We start from the raw sequence: 13,777 nt of genomic DNA on the forward strand, positions 1-13,777 counted from the left end.
ACTAGAGGGCACCTAAGCATCACCTGGAGCCCATTGGTTCAAAACCAAACGAGTCGCCTCAAAAACACCTCCGTGCTTGCATGTCGGCTGCCTCAGAGGGAAACCGCTCAAAAGGCTGATGGGCTCCTGTAACTAATGCTTTATAGCTGAAAGGCGGAGGTATCTAACCGTTATGAGCTCAGAGCTCTTGGAATCCATCAGGCATTATAACTCTTTACATATTATTATTATTATTATTATTATTATTATTATTATTATTATTATTTAATGTGGAAGCATGTGAATACTGTTCACTCAAAAATACAAAATTGCCTTCAGTTATAAAATCATGAAACAGCGAGTACAGACTGAAGAGAGTGTCCGCGATGCTTACTTGAAACTCCTGTTCTGTCTGTTTTCCATTCCCTCTCCGCCCATGATGAGGTAGTGATCTCCGTTCTTCAAAGCCACATCCGCGCATGTCGCCTTCGCGATAAGTTCCACCTCCGAGTCTCTCTTCACCTGCTCAGTGCCTGGAATGGAGAGGATGCAGGGGTGGCAGAGGAGTGGAGTGACACCTTGCGTCGGCTTCCCAGAGCGGGGAATCCGACAAAGTGTGCAAGATGGATTTCCATCCTTGTTTCTTTTGCCCATAAGAAATGTTGAATGTGCATATCCAGCAACAGATGGCTGATGTTTTCCTGACCATGGTTACCAAACTACATAGGTCATAAACGGAACTAATCCACTAATTAACAGATCCTAACTAGATCCTAGCACTAGTTACACAAAGGCATTTAACTATAGCAGCCCCAGGCAGTTTTGCCTGTGATGTGTGTCATGGTTCAGTGTAGAGACCTTCAGTCTTTAGTCAAGACTGACTGTGTCTGGTCATTATCTTGTGTTATGGTGAACTTTTCACAACAACTGAGAATCCCACAGCATCCATTGTTTGCATTGCATCTTTTTAGTAAAGTGCTTGATATCACACTGAAGGACTGACACGTTAACTAGCATTTTAATAATAAGACAAAGTCAAATAGATGCTTAATCTGGGGGACAATTAAATGAATTGCAACAACTCAGGGTGCACGTTTCCTTACCCCTTTTAATAACCTCTTTGATTTTTGCTTTGTAATTCACAAAGTCTCCTTCGACACTGGAGGAAATGATCTCCACTTTATAAGCTGAAAAAGAAAATGACACCAAAAGGATTTGTACTTGTCTTAAATGTTGTTCGTCCATAAAGCTGATGATTTACTCAAGTCCTGTTGACATGGGTCCAAACACACATTTAGGGCTAGATTGTAAAAAACACCTTCACAGACCAGATTTCAGAATCGTATAATCTGGTAACGCCACTGAGTTGTAATATACATTAAAAAAAAACAGATTTAAATATTATACTGTAGATATCAAAATTCAGGACACAGGTCATTTTTATCTTAATTAAATATTTTGAAAAACTGACTATTCCAAAAAATGTCATCTTTAATTTGTTCAGGAATTCTGAAGGTGACTTAACTGTTTGCATTGGTCACTGACATGTCCACAATTCTACCTTCTCAAAATCAGATGAGATGTTGTTATTGCGCTTGCGGAAAAAAAGTTTTAAATGACTTCTACCATGATGCCTCTCAGTATTTCCTAGACTTTCCTTTTATTTTTAAAACAAACCATACTTTGGTCCGCTTTTGGCAAAAAGGACAACTTCTGTCTTAAAGACCACAGGATTTTGTGAGAAAATACTTTAGATTCCTGTTGTAGTTTCTGGTGAATGTTCATTGACAGTGGTTTTCAGTGACCTTTTGTATGTCCTGTAGCATCTCATCTGTGTCCAAGTGTATTTGGACAGCTCCTCTATATAGTTATCCTTTATGTTACTACCCCTTTTCTAACTATTGGTTTAATTATGGGCCGTGTGGGTGCTCTGTGGCTAAGGATCTGTGGCGCTGTGTAAATGGCGGACCCCTGCACTCTGACCCCCAGCTTCTCTCCCCGTCTGTGTGTCTCATGGAGAGCAGCTTGGGGTCTGCGAAAAAGACGAATTCCTAATGCAAGAAACTGTATATGGCCAATAAACTGATCTTATCTCATGTAGCTATTAAGATTTTAATTGCTGTGTAAAGGTATTCAGTCAATTAATCCATCCCTCCATTTTCTAACCACTTCATCCTATTCAGAGTCACAGGGGAGCCAGAGCCTGTCCCAGCAAGCAATGGGCACAAGGCAGGACACACCCTGGAGGGGACGCCAGTCCACCACTCACACTCACACTCCACCAGGACCAGTTTTTCCAGAGGTTCAATTAACCTACCAGTCTGTGAATGGACTGTGGGTGGAAACCCACACAAACGCAGGGAGAACATACAGACTCCACACAGACAGCACCTCGGGTCCAGAACTGAACCCAGGGCCCCAGCACTGAGAGGCAGCCATGACAACCACGGCACCACTGTGCTGCCCCACCAAATTAATATTCATGAATAATTAGTTCTCTTGAGGTTTAACGTTTTATGGAAAGGCACTAATACATTTTTTCCTGTCCAACTATTTTAAAACTACACAAAACTGTTCATCGAGTAGCAGAAAATGTTGTCCTTATCAAAATAATTGTAAGAGAAGATTCATTGCTTTTTTTGTGCTTAAAGTTTGCTTATTTTTAAAATGATTTACAGCATGCCAGGACCTCTATATGGAGTGTAAATATATTTCTATGAGTAACCTACACAATAAATGCTGTGTTGAACATAGAAGCTATACTGTGTGACACATTTACTATGTATTTCTTCTTAATGAAAAAAATATTTGAATAAACATACTTAATTCTAAATGTTAACATTACTGATAACGTCTTACCATATTTAATGTTGTCCAGGCAGGCAGCTGTCCTCCGGTCTTCTGCACTGATGGTGAGGTCCATAAGTGGTTTGAGTTGACCGCACGCCGCTAGCAGGGGGTACAGGGCACACATAATGGTGACGTGTTAGATTAGAGGTTGCAAACTACGTTTCAACAATTCAACTACAACATAAATGTGAAAATAAAAATCCGTTTGTGCTGTGGAACTGAAGGATGAGTGTATTCAAAACGTGATTCAATGAGAAGTGCATTTAAAACTGAGACGGGGGGTGGGTGGGGAGGACTTCTTTACACAAAGGGTTGGGGGAGTGTGGAACAAGCTGCCCAGCCCCATTGTTGAACCCGAGTCCACTTCTTTGAAGAAATGTCTGGATGGGATCGTTGGCTCTGTTAGCTACTGAAATCTAAATGAGCCTCTCGTTAGTAAACATTCATTTGTTGTGTGTCAATTTGTGAATTGAGAGATTAGTCAGTAACAGAGCTATGCTAGTACTAAATGAGTACAGAACAGTTTAATTCACAAAAAGAAGGAAAAAAATTGCTATGTTAGGGAAGTTTATATGCTCTCTTTTACTTGTATGAGAGAGAGGTTAAGGAGAAAAGTCTTTATTGTTGAAAAGTCAGAATTTTATATAAAAATTAATAATATAATTAATAACATGTAATAAGATTGTTAGTAGGCACTTATAACAGTGGTATAAGCGAAAGAGTGACCCGCTTAATATCGTCAGATAGGATTGCAAAGACAGAGAAAACAGCGATTGACAGCTAACCACTGTGGGAAGCTGGCTCCTGTGCTTTTGATTCCTGCGCCAGACTCGTTTCCTGCAGCCTGCTCACCAAACGCCTGCACTTACCGGCCATACACTGGCACTCCTGTCCCTCGCAGAGCCTGAGCAGCCTGGTTTCTGCCTGTGTGTAGAGCCTGGAGCACTGGCTGTCTGCATGACACAGGGCAACCAACACCTTACCATCCCGTGAACATTATTCACACAACACAAGGGCAGGGGGCAGGGACATTCGGGTAAAAATACATCCGTTTCACACTTCTACACTCAGCCAGTCTTGATGTTATTAAAGCAGTTCATATCCATTCTCAGATGACACCAGTTCAGTTCTAAACTAAAAGCTGGTAGTATGGTAGTATTTCTCCATCTGAGAGATGGAATCCAAAAAAGGCAACAAGACAAACACACATGGCAGCATGCTGATGGCAGGACATGAAGTAAAGTGAGTCCATACAGCCCACCAGAGCACACCAAGACTCGTGGGTGTTTAAATAGCAGTGGTACATCCATCAGAGAACAGAGGTGCTCAGTTGCGTAAAAGATAGAGGTGGTACAGTCCAGTAGAACACAGTGAAACAGTGGAGAGTAGAATAGAGAAGGTACTGTCTGTCAGAGATTGTCACAACTAGACTAAAGTGAGAACAGAGTTGTATAGTCTATAGGATCACAGTGAGCCAGAGAGGATTATAGAGTAGGGCTGGTACAGTCCTGCAGATCACAGTGAGCCAGAGAGGATTATAGAGTAGGCCTGGTACAGTCCTGCAGATCACAGTGAGCCAGAGAGGATTATAGAGTAGGGCTGGTACAGTCCTGCAGATCACAGTGAGCCAGAGAGGATTATAGAGTAGGGCTGGTACAGTCCTGCAGATCACAGTGAGCCAGAGAGGATTATAGAGTAGGGCTGGTACAGTCCTGCAGATCACAGTGAGCCAGAGAGGATTATAGAGAAGGGCTGGTACAGTCCTGCAGATCACAGCGAGACTGAGAGCAGTGGAGGCGATAGCTGCAACAGTCTACCAGAGCACAGTGAGAACAAGGGCTGTACAACAGCAATGCTGCAGTCCATCGGACCACAGTGACACAGGACGGAACAGCGGACATGGTGCAGTCTGTCAGAGTACAGTGAGACCGAGAGGAGTGGAGGACAGGGATGGTACAGTCCATCAGATGTCGGGACCGACAGGAGGCCCACCTGGGTCGTGGTACTCGTAGACTCTGTAGAGGGAGGAGCTGGTCATGCCTGTGCGGAAGAGCTCCCGCACCCTGAACCCCACACACAGGTAATTCTCGGATGGGACCTGGGGAGAGCCACGAGACTGTAAACTAACACAGACCCCAGCACCGCGCTGCCAGTCGAGAACATCAAGCCTGTTCGCAGAACCGACGGCAGCTCACCGAGTTCACATTGTGCTTGAACAATGTGGCCATTTCCTTTTAGCCGATGAAATTACTAACTTCAAAATAATTATCCTCAAGTCAAATCCTACAGTCCTACAGCCGATATCAATTCTACACAAATTGGAAGTTGTTTCTATTATTACTGTCCTCTTTTGAATTAAGAAGAGCTTCGCACACCTCTTCATTTCTGTGTGCAGCGAGGGAGGAAAGAGTCCTGAAACTGAACACACATGCAGAGGCATGTGTGCTTCAGCTCCTCGAGCAAACCCTTTCCTGACTTCTGCCATGCTTCTGTTTCTTGACCCTTTCAAGCTGCTCTTCCACGTGCGATAAAGCAAAGAAACTGCGCCAGATATTAATACCAATAGACAAGAAGATTCCAAGCGTCAGTATATTTATTATAATAGATCTATGATATTGCTAAGTAGCCCATGAAGAATATCACTGCATTTTCTCTGCTTCTGTAAGCTACCTGCTATCTGGTTAGTAAGCCAGTGTCTTAGGCTTCCTGTCTGCCTGTATAAGGTCTACAGTTAGACATGATGCACCATGTTGTACCTTCTGAGGTGCTGAGGGTCTCTGTTAGAACCTCATACTGATAGGCCTGGGAATAGCAAAGAGAATGAGCTCAATCCAGAGCTACAGAGGACATCAGAAATCCACTGCGCAATGCGAAGCGAATTATTATTTTTCATGACCGATAGCCTACTGTTTTGGTTACGATAAAAATGTGAGATTCCAGTCCATTACAAGCCTCTCGAGCATCCCCGGATTTTTGTGCGCCCAGTTCCTTTCCTTGACGCAGGTCTCGGGGAATTTTCAGTCGGGTGTTTAAGGAGCAGTAGCAAGCGTTTGCAGTTGAGCTGCAAGCCGAGACTTTGTTCAAAACCACATGAGTGCCGACAGAGAGGAGGGGTACTCACAGATTCCACTTGAATAATGACCTTGTCGTCCAGGATGTCATACTGGGAGATGACATAATCCACCCCATTGGCCATCTGTGGAAAAACAAGACCGCCTTAGCCGAGCCCTGTACTCACTCACATGGTAAACGGAGGGAACTGTAGGGTCCAACTTTGTAAGTCTGGTCTGTTCCCATAAAGCATCCTGAGGTCTTTACTGTTCTTTAGACTGTTCTTGAGTCTCCATGGTGACTAATACACCCATTCTCCATTCTCTCACAAGGAAGAAAAGTGCATTGAACTCAACAGCAGCTCTGCAAAAAGAATAGCTGTCTATGAAATAATTCGCATGTTTCCAGAAAAGGAAGGCCAGGGCTCTGAGACAGTAACTACTGCATGTGAGGGGTTATAATGCAGAATGGGTTTCCTTACCGTTTCCAGGTCCTCCTGTACGGGCTGCAGACCAGTGGGCAGGTGGATCTCCATAACCGTGTGCGCGGCTTCAGTGTACAGCTCATTCTGAGCAGGCTTGTACCTGAGGAACAGACACACAGCTGCGTCCTCCGGCCTTCGACCTACAACGTGCGCCTCGTTCCCGAGCGACACAGGGACCGGCTCGGACAATTGCACGCGCTCGGGGTTCTCAAGACACGCCAAGGCTGCTTTAAAGCCACTACGTAAAATAAGGCTTGTTTCTTGTTTCATGATTTAATTTTCTGTGGCATTTGTAGATGGCATCTTTGATATATGGTATGAGTTTATCTGAAGGTATTTGAAAGCCTCTGCAAAGCAAACGAAGAACTGGTTTGTTTTACTATAGTAGAACAGTGAAAAATAGGTTGCCGCCCCTGTGCCCCTTGGAAGGAAAGAACTTTACTCACTTTGCGCAAGCTTCGATCCGACGTTCTCTCCTCATGAAATCTGCATGTGAAACAAGACATAAAAGGCCCTGCAGTGTGGGTAGCTTAGCAGATTTGACTCATGAACAACAGACGTTCTTTGAAAAGTCAAATAAAACACAGGTTAACAGTTTTATTTACCTATGTATGTTATAGTTATATACCCTATATAAACAGTTATATACCAACCAAAAAGGACAATGTTTCTCCTACCTGTCGACTTAGTGTCTGCTGGAAAAACTTCAATCTTGAGGTCAAATAAACAGGTGTGCTGGGAGTCTATTGTGCTATAATAGACAGTCTTCATCTGGAATGAAAGGCCTCTCAGTATATATGGGATAGTGGGCAATGTTGCATACAAGGGATTATATACAGAGTTGTGCTGCCATAAGGCAGTAAGGAATCTTGCTTCAAAGTACTGTAAGGGCCACATCAAAAGTGATGAATTTGCTTTTCTAAACGTGATAAATTGATTTTCAGAACGTTTCACTTCTTAAACAGCCATCTGCTTTGTAATTCGCAATCTTTTGTCCCCATTATCGTCTTTTCCTCAAGTTAGATTAGAGTATGAAGCGCTTTAGAATCTTCACGAAGGTGAGGAGGTCCTACTAAAAAAAGCAAACTGTCCATAGCTGTAAAAAAAAGTCTTTTTAAGAATTTCTGTTGATTAAAACTAAGATTGATTACAGTTCTGCAGTTCTCATCAAACTGATTCTGGTCCTGGACACCTTCAAATTTTCATTTGTGGCCCCAAAGGAAGCTGAATTTGCTCTTTAAGGTGTATGGCCATACAATGTACAAGCCTGAGATGGACATGGACTGGCCAGTGAGATGCCGGACAGTGGAGTCTACATGTCCAGAAACAGTAGATAGATAGATACTTTATTGATCCCGTGAGGGAAATTGCAGTGCAACAGCAGCTTAACACACACAACACAGCCACAGTGTAACAAATTATATACTAATAGTACAATACATACAATACAATACAAGAGTTACTCACAGTCCGGACACACAAAGAACAAACTAGAACAGAACAGTACACAGAAAAATCGTATCACACATATGAATATAAATATAGATGTAAATATAGATATAAATATAAATGTATTGCACAGGTCCTGGCATATATTGCACAAAAAATGGTTGTAAACCATTAGAGGGGCAGTAAAGGAATACTGGGGGCCCCAGTGTGCGACCTCTGTACTGCCCGAGCCTGTGAACGAGAGTGTACTCACGCTGACAACAGAGACTCCCGAGCTGCTTCCTGTCTGCACAATCACATCTTCGGGCTCGGGCACCTGCCACAGAAAGACAGACAGCGGCTTTAGGTTCGATCTCTTCACAAACACAGTCAGACAGCACGCCGGAGGACAGACAAAGTCATAAACTGCTCTGGAACTCAGTGATCTCACACAACAGGTGCAGAATCTATTGGATAAGATGATCAACTGAACATTTGTACCTGCAGGTCATGTAACAGACAATATTTTAGTAACACTGGTAAGTAATATTGTAATGTCTTCAGTAAACTGTATTACTGGGATGATCAAATGAGTTCAGCTGAAACTGTGGTTACAGGCTGCAGGCAAGTTGTGATTTGCTTTGTAATTAAAATTTAGAATCTCATTTTGTAAGTGAATAAGGTGTCAATGTTTTAGTCACAGTTCTGTTCTCCAGTCTCCAACCTGGACCACAGTAGTGTGATTCACCAGCAGAAGTTTCTGGAGGTTTTCAATTCAACACAGCTCTTAATGAGCAACTGTAGGTAATTATTTGGTGAATTGCCAGTTTTCCTACTTTACACCCTTGCCTGCAAAGATAAACATTTTGGCCCAAACCTCCAGTTTCTCATATGTATACCGTGGATTTTCATTTTCATCGAACAGTTTAGGTAGCAAACCCGAATATTTCCAGCAATTATATAGATGTGTTGTTACTGTATTGCATGACAAAATGCCCCTGTTTACACAATATAGCCTTCAAAGGTTTGAGATTTTGGAAGTGCACTGGAATGCATGTACTGCAGTGCATACATTACAAGTGATATTCACTACAGAAAAACTCTATATAAATGTGATATATGATACATCATAAAGTTTTTAGTTAAACTTAAGTCTCCTAAATAACATTTGGCTAGATTTTCATTATGTGATAAGGACGTGTACAAGACAATGCGATTAGTTGCTGAGCATGTACTGTACAGGGACATACATCAATAGGCTTGACCACAGGCTTGGTCTGGGTGAGGGTGATGATCTGAAGGTCACCCAGGGTCCTGTAGGAGGCCCTGATTTTCATGTCCAGGGTAGCACGTTTGGCCAGCCGACTGTACTCGGTCAGAGCCTCCAGGGTGACGATGGTGTCCTGGAAAGACGGGAAGAAAGATGCACCTGTTACATTGCTCTGGGTCCAACACCAACACATCAGCCTGTGGGAGTGTAAAGACATTCACAGCACTGGAAGCATGCAAGAAGATAAAAGCACAAGGGTACTGCGTGGATACTCAGTATCACGTTCTGAGCTGCAGTGCATTTAGTAGCTTTGTGTTTTGGGCTTCAGAGAGTTGGTCTACCGTGTGTTCAGTTTCTCAGAGTTACAAAGCTGAGCTGCAATGTATTTAGGAGCTCGGTGTGTGGAGCTGCAATTCATTTAACTCAGTCTTCTGAGCTGCTGTGTGTTCAGTTGCTCATAGTTAAGAGAGCTGGGTGCAGTGTATTCAATAGCTCAGCCTCAGAATTGTGGGCTGCTGTGTGTTCAGTAGCTCAGAGCTAGGGAGTGGGCCTGCAGTGTGTTCAGTAGGTCAGATTAGGGAGTGTGGCTCCAATGTGTTCAGTATTTTAGCGCTCCAGGCTGTAGTGTGTTCAATAGGTCAGATTAGGGAGTGTGGCTCCAATGTGTTCAGTATTTTAGCGCTCCAGGCTGCAGTGTGTTCAGTAGGTCAGATTAGGGAGTGTGGCTCCAATGTGTTCAGTATTTCAGCGCTCCAGGCTGCAGTGTGTTCACCTGGGTCGAGTAGAATCCTCCTCCGAAGCGCTGCTCCTGAGTCAGCCACTGCATGACAGGGTTGGCGTACTGCATGTTCCCATACTGCAGTGTGGACAGCAGGACATAGGCGGTTGTCTCCACACTGCGTGCCGTCCCTCTGTTGGGCAGAGAGGAGTCCAGGCTGTCCTCCTTCTCCTTCCAGAACCGGACCACCGGGGGGTCTCCTGTTTCAGACACACCAGGACAAACAGAATTGCTGCTTTCACCTGCGATCAGCCCTCTGAAGGCCTCAGGGGGCTTCAGGCTCTTTTCTTCCTTGTCAAGTGGCATAGGATTCGGTTTTCTGTGTTCGCATGACGGTGAGAAGGTTTCGCTTCCAGCCCGACACGAACCCAGCTTTTGGGAGGGGGCGAGTCTGTGTTTAGTGCCCTCCACCACCGACTGCCGCTGTGCCTTGAGTGAGCTGCTGTGCCCCAGCTGCTCCAGTCCGCCCCGCTGTATGACTGGGAACCAGTGTCCCAGACAACAGGGGGAGCTCTGCTCTGGATCCAGCTCAAATGCTTAATAGGAAATTACATTTTTAGAAGCTCTGATCCATTTGCCTGGCAATAGCTTCGCTTTGGGGGGGTTCTAATCTAGGAAGTAGAGGGTGGAGTGACCCTAGGTAAAGCAATCCTTGTACACATTACCAACGATGTAGGCGTCCGATTCCAGGGAAGTGTAGAGTGTCCGCGCAGAAGCACTGCTTTTGTCATTTAGTGCCAGGGCGTATGCAACAATAGCCTTTGTGTAGACACTCTTCACTTGTTGGAGCTTTCCCGACAAGTACTCTGTGGCCTTTGCAAGGACATCCTTAAACTCCTAAAAACAAGAACAACACCCATGTCAATAAACCCCCTTTACCTAGAGCCATGTCCAGGAAAAAAAGAATTGTGCCGTATTATCGCCACAGCTTATCTATACTAAACCTTGCATTTGGCTCTAGTCACGATAAATGGCGTGGTGTGAAAGTCAAAGGAGGTTTCTGAACGATGGAAACTGGAAACCTGTCACGTGGAAAAAACCGGACTCTTTTAACTGGTCTACCTGACCTCTGCCTGTTTCTCTCCTCGCTAGAATTCCCCACGGAATGGGGCCTCTCTCTCTCTCACCTGAAGGGGGCAGACTTCTATGGCGTTTTTAATTCCAATGACAGTGAAAGCAGTCAGGTACAGAGTCTGCTCCGCCACATCTGAGCCAGCTCCCTGTACAAGAGACACGAAAGGCGAGAAACAAATTCAACAGAAACGTCTGCAATGTTCAACCCCTTTTAAGCAGAATATCATTGGCGCCAATTCCGAAGGAGCACAGATAAGATCACTAAGTGAGCGGGTCTCTGTTTCCTTCCTCTTCAAATAATGTACTCAAGGCATTTCTTTTCATGAGAGGAAGACTATTAGATTATTAAGAGACATCATCCCAGGGTGAAATGTATGCCATCTTATCTGTAGCATCCTGGGAGTGTAGCTGAGTTTCTCCAGGGGTCCCAGACCCTCATTTGGGAAGCCCTGGATCAAGAGATGGGATATTTAGTATCTTTTATCCTGATTAAGCCACATCGCTATCTTCCATGTACACAGACACGGTCTGTGTATTGATTAATGGCAACTGTAATAATGACGTTTAGTGAAATTTCACGGGTGTGCTATCCTACCCATTTTATATGGGAAATGTTTTTGACACAAACATTATTAATTATTATTACAATTATTATTCAGGTCATTAATAATAACGGTGGGAAGCACTGGGCCCTGGGTTCAATTATGGATCCGGGGTGCTATGCGTGTGGAGTTCGTTTTCCCCATATTCATGTGGGTGAGTTAGCTGACCCTTCCATCAATTTCCCTACGGGATTAATAAAGTATTATCTATCTATCTAGCTTCTGGGACATAGGCCCTGGTGTGAAGGAAGCAGTTATTTCTAGTAGTATTAATAATAACACACCAGGATCAATAAGCTGCTAACAGCTCAATAAGCAGGGTGAGATGATCATCTTTCAGTATCCTAAATACATTTAAAAAAATCCAGTCTCTGTAGCCAAACATTGCCAACTCACAAAAGCGCTTGCACACAATAAAGAGGGCGCTCTGCCAACTCGGCACCCTGCCCTGATGCCATCAGTGATGGCTCTTTACCATGAGCTTGTTGGGTCTGTAGGTGGACAGTTCCTTGAAAGAGCCATCCTGGTTCTGACACTGCTCCTTCAGCCAGAAGATGGAGTTGCAGAGAGACGCGTGGTCAATTTCCAGGTAGTTGCTGACTTGTCCCAGAGTCTTGACAACCAGGGCTGTCAGCCTGAGAACGAGAGCAGGGGACAGGGGGAGGTAAACCAGTCCCACACTGGAGTAGCGATGCAGGGAACTGAGAGAAAGACCAGGACGTCCTGGTCACTCAAGGTGAACTCAAGGTGGACAGGTGACTGGGAAGGGAGTCCAGGCTATAGAGGTGAAGCGCTCTTTAGGTCTTTATTTATGCATCTTAGCAGCCAGTTCCTCCTGCTGGCCCAACTGACACGTTCCCTCATCCTGCGGTGGAGAGTGAATGTTCACCGCCTGTCTGTTCCTTACAGTCCCTCACAGGGATTTCTCATGTCATCTGTCAGCTCTTCGGATTTTATCACAGGACACACAGCTTGTTGATTGGACAGTTTGTCCCTGTCAGCTGTTTGCGTTTTTATCTGAATCAAATGTCACAAAAACATGCTGGATACAAGCAGGTTTTTGTAGGCTGCTTGTCAGCAGGGCTCTGGTTAGAGTTTAAATCCAGTCCTTCACCTGCTTCAGGCCTGATGTGACTGTGGGACACACTTACCATGTGCTCGCCTCCCTGTCCTTCCACATGCTGTAGCCAAACTCGTTCTTCTTGCGGAACGACAGAATGCTGGTCACCCCTGCAGGACGTAACATTATCGTATTAGCTGATCTCTAGCATCCTGCGAGTGTCTCTGAGGTCTCCAGGGCTCCCAGACACCTAATTTGTGAAGCCCTGGATCAGTAAATGGGTTATTTACAATCTTTTACCCTGCCTAAGCCACATCGCTATCTTCTACGTACACATGCATGGTCATATTGATTAACGGCCACTGTAACATTGATGTGTAGTTGTTGTGATATCTGTAATAAATTAAATTATACCTATTTTATATGGGTAATGTCACTGACACATATTGCATTTAGTAGTAGTAGTATTTGCTCAGCAGATGCCTTTATCAAGTGTTTCTTTTCACAATACACAGTAATATGCAAAGTCAATACAATAGAGGGATCATTGGGCTCCAGCAGGAAATGAGAGATTTCTGGATTCCCAGGCCAGATTTTCCAAGAGACGGTGACCGACCTTCCTTAAGCCTCTTCTTCAGCTCGAGGCGTCTGCTCAGCGAGTCCGGGCCCAGTATATCCCACTGGTTCGTCTTCTCCAGGTAGTGAAACACGTAGTAGACGGGCACGATGCCCATCAGCTCCACCTCCGCCGAGCCGCTGGGCAGGCTGGTCAGCTGCTTCAGGCCGGAGGGGTTCAGGACGATGGATAACACCGCCCCCAGCAGCTCACCTGTGTGGGGCGAGAGAGAAGGTCAGGGGGCGAGAGAGACCGAAGGGGAGATGGGCACAGGGCTGCACACATTTCACCGATACAATCCGGAGGAACGATTCACTGGGCACATGCGGTGAGCTTCGACAATCCACCCTTTCGTGTCGTCTACTACTTTAACAGGTCCGACCACTGCGATTAGTCCGCCTCGGTCTGGGCGAGAAGACATTTTCTCTGGCGATGCTTAACGCACAGAGATGAAAATGTCCACGAGGCTGGATCACAGCAGCTCGAGGCGAATCGAAATCACACTCGAGTGGACATCGCCAGGTGCTGTCGTAGCTAATCCGCGCCATGAGGGGGGCTACCTGTGGTGTGGCATCACCAGTAATC

At 44.9% G+C, this 13,777-nt stretch overlaps 1 protein-coding gene across 1 annotated transcript in view; it reads right to left on the reverse strand.

Moving 5' to 3' along the window:
* c5 (complement C5) overlaps positions 1 to 13,777 on the reverse strand; it is a 35,438-nt gene that overhangs the window by 886 nt on the left and 20,775 nt on the right. The window contains exons 24-40 of the mRNA XM_088615278.1: positions 13,193 to 13,405; positions 12,668 to 12,746; positions 11,992 to 12,151; positions 10,968 to 11,060; positions 10,506 to 10,677; positions 9,835 to 10,040; positions 9,043 to 9,195; positions 8,067 to 8,129; positions 7,042 to 7,135; positions 6,811 to 6,850; positions 6,362 to 6,464; positions 5,951 to 6,025; positions 4,822 to 4,927; positions 3,699 to 3,782; positions 2,839 to 2,928; positions 1,083 to 1,166; positions 374 to 512 (exon numbers count right to left, since the gene is read on the reverse strand). Coding sequence (XP_088471404.1) covers positions 374 to 512; positions 1,083 to 1,166; positions 2,839 to 2,928; positions 3,699 to 3,782; positions 4,822 to 4,927; positions 5,951 to 6,025; positions 6,362 to 6,464; positions 6,811 to 6,850; positions 7,042 to 7,135; positions 8,067 to 8,129; positions 9,043 to 9,195; positions 9,835 to 10,040; positions 10,506 to 10,677; positions 10,968 to 11,060; positions 11,992 to 12,151; positions 12,668 to 12,746; positions 13,193 to 13,405 — 1,954 coding nt within the window. The remainder of the gene's footprint in view (positions 1 to 373; positions 513 to 1,082; positions 1,167 to 2,838; positions 2,929 to 3,698; positions 3,783 to 4,821; positions 4,928 to 5,950; positions 6,026 to 6,361; positions 6,465 to 6,810; positions 6,851 to 7,041; positions 7,136 to 8,066; positions 8,130 to 9,042; positions 9,196 to 9,834; positions 10,041 to 10,505; positions 10,678 to 10,967; positions 11,061 to 11,991; positions 12,152 to 12,667; positions 12,747 to 13,192; positions 13,406 to 13,777) is intronic.

This window comes from Lepisosteus platostomus, chromosome 21 (assembly GCF_059453375.1).
Source record: "Lepisosteus platostomus isolate fLepPlt1 chromosome 21, fLepPlt1.hap1, whole genome shotgun sequence".
Lineage (NCBI taxonomy): Eukaryota > Metazoa > Chordata > Actinopteri > Semionotiformes > Lepisosteidae > Lepisosteus > Lepisosteus platostomus.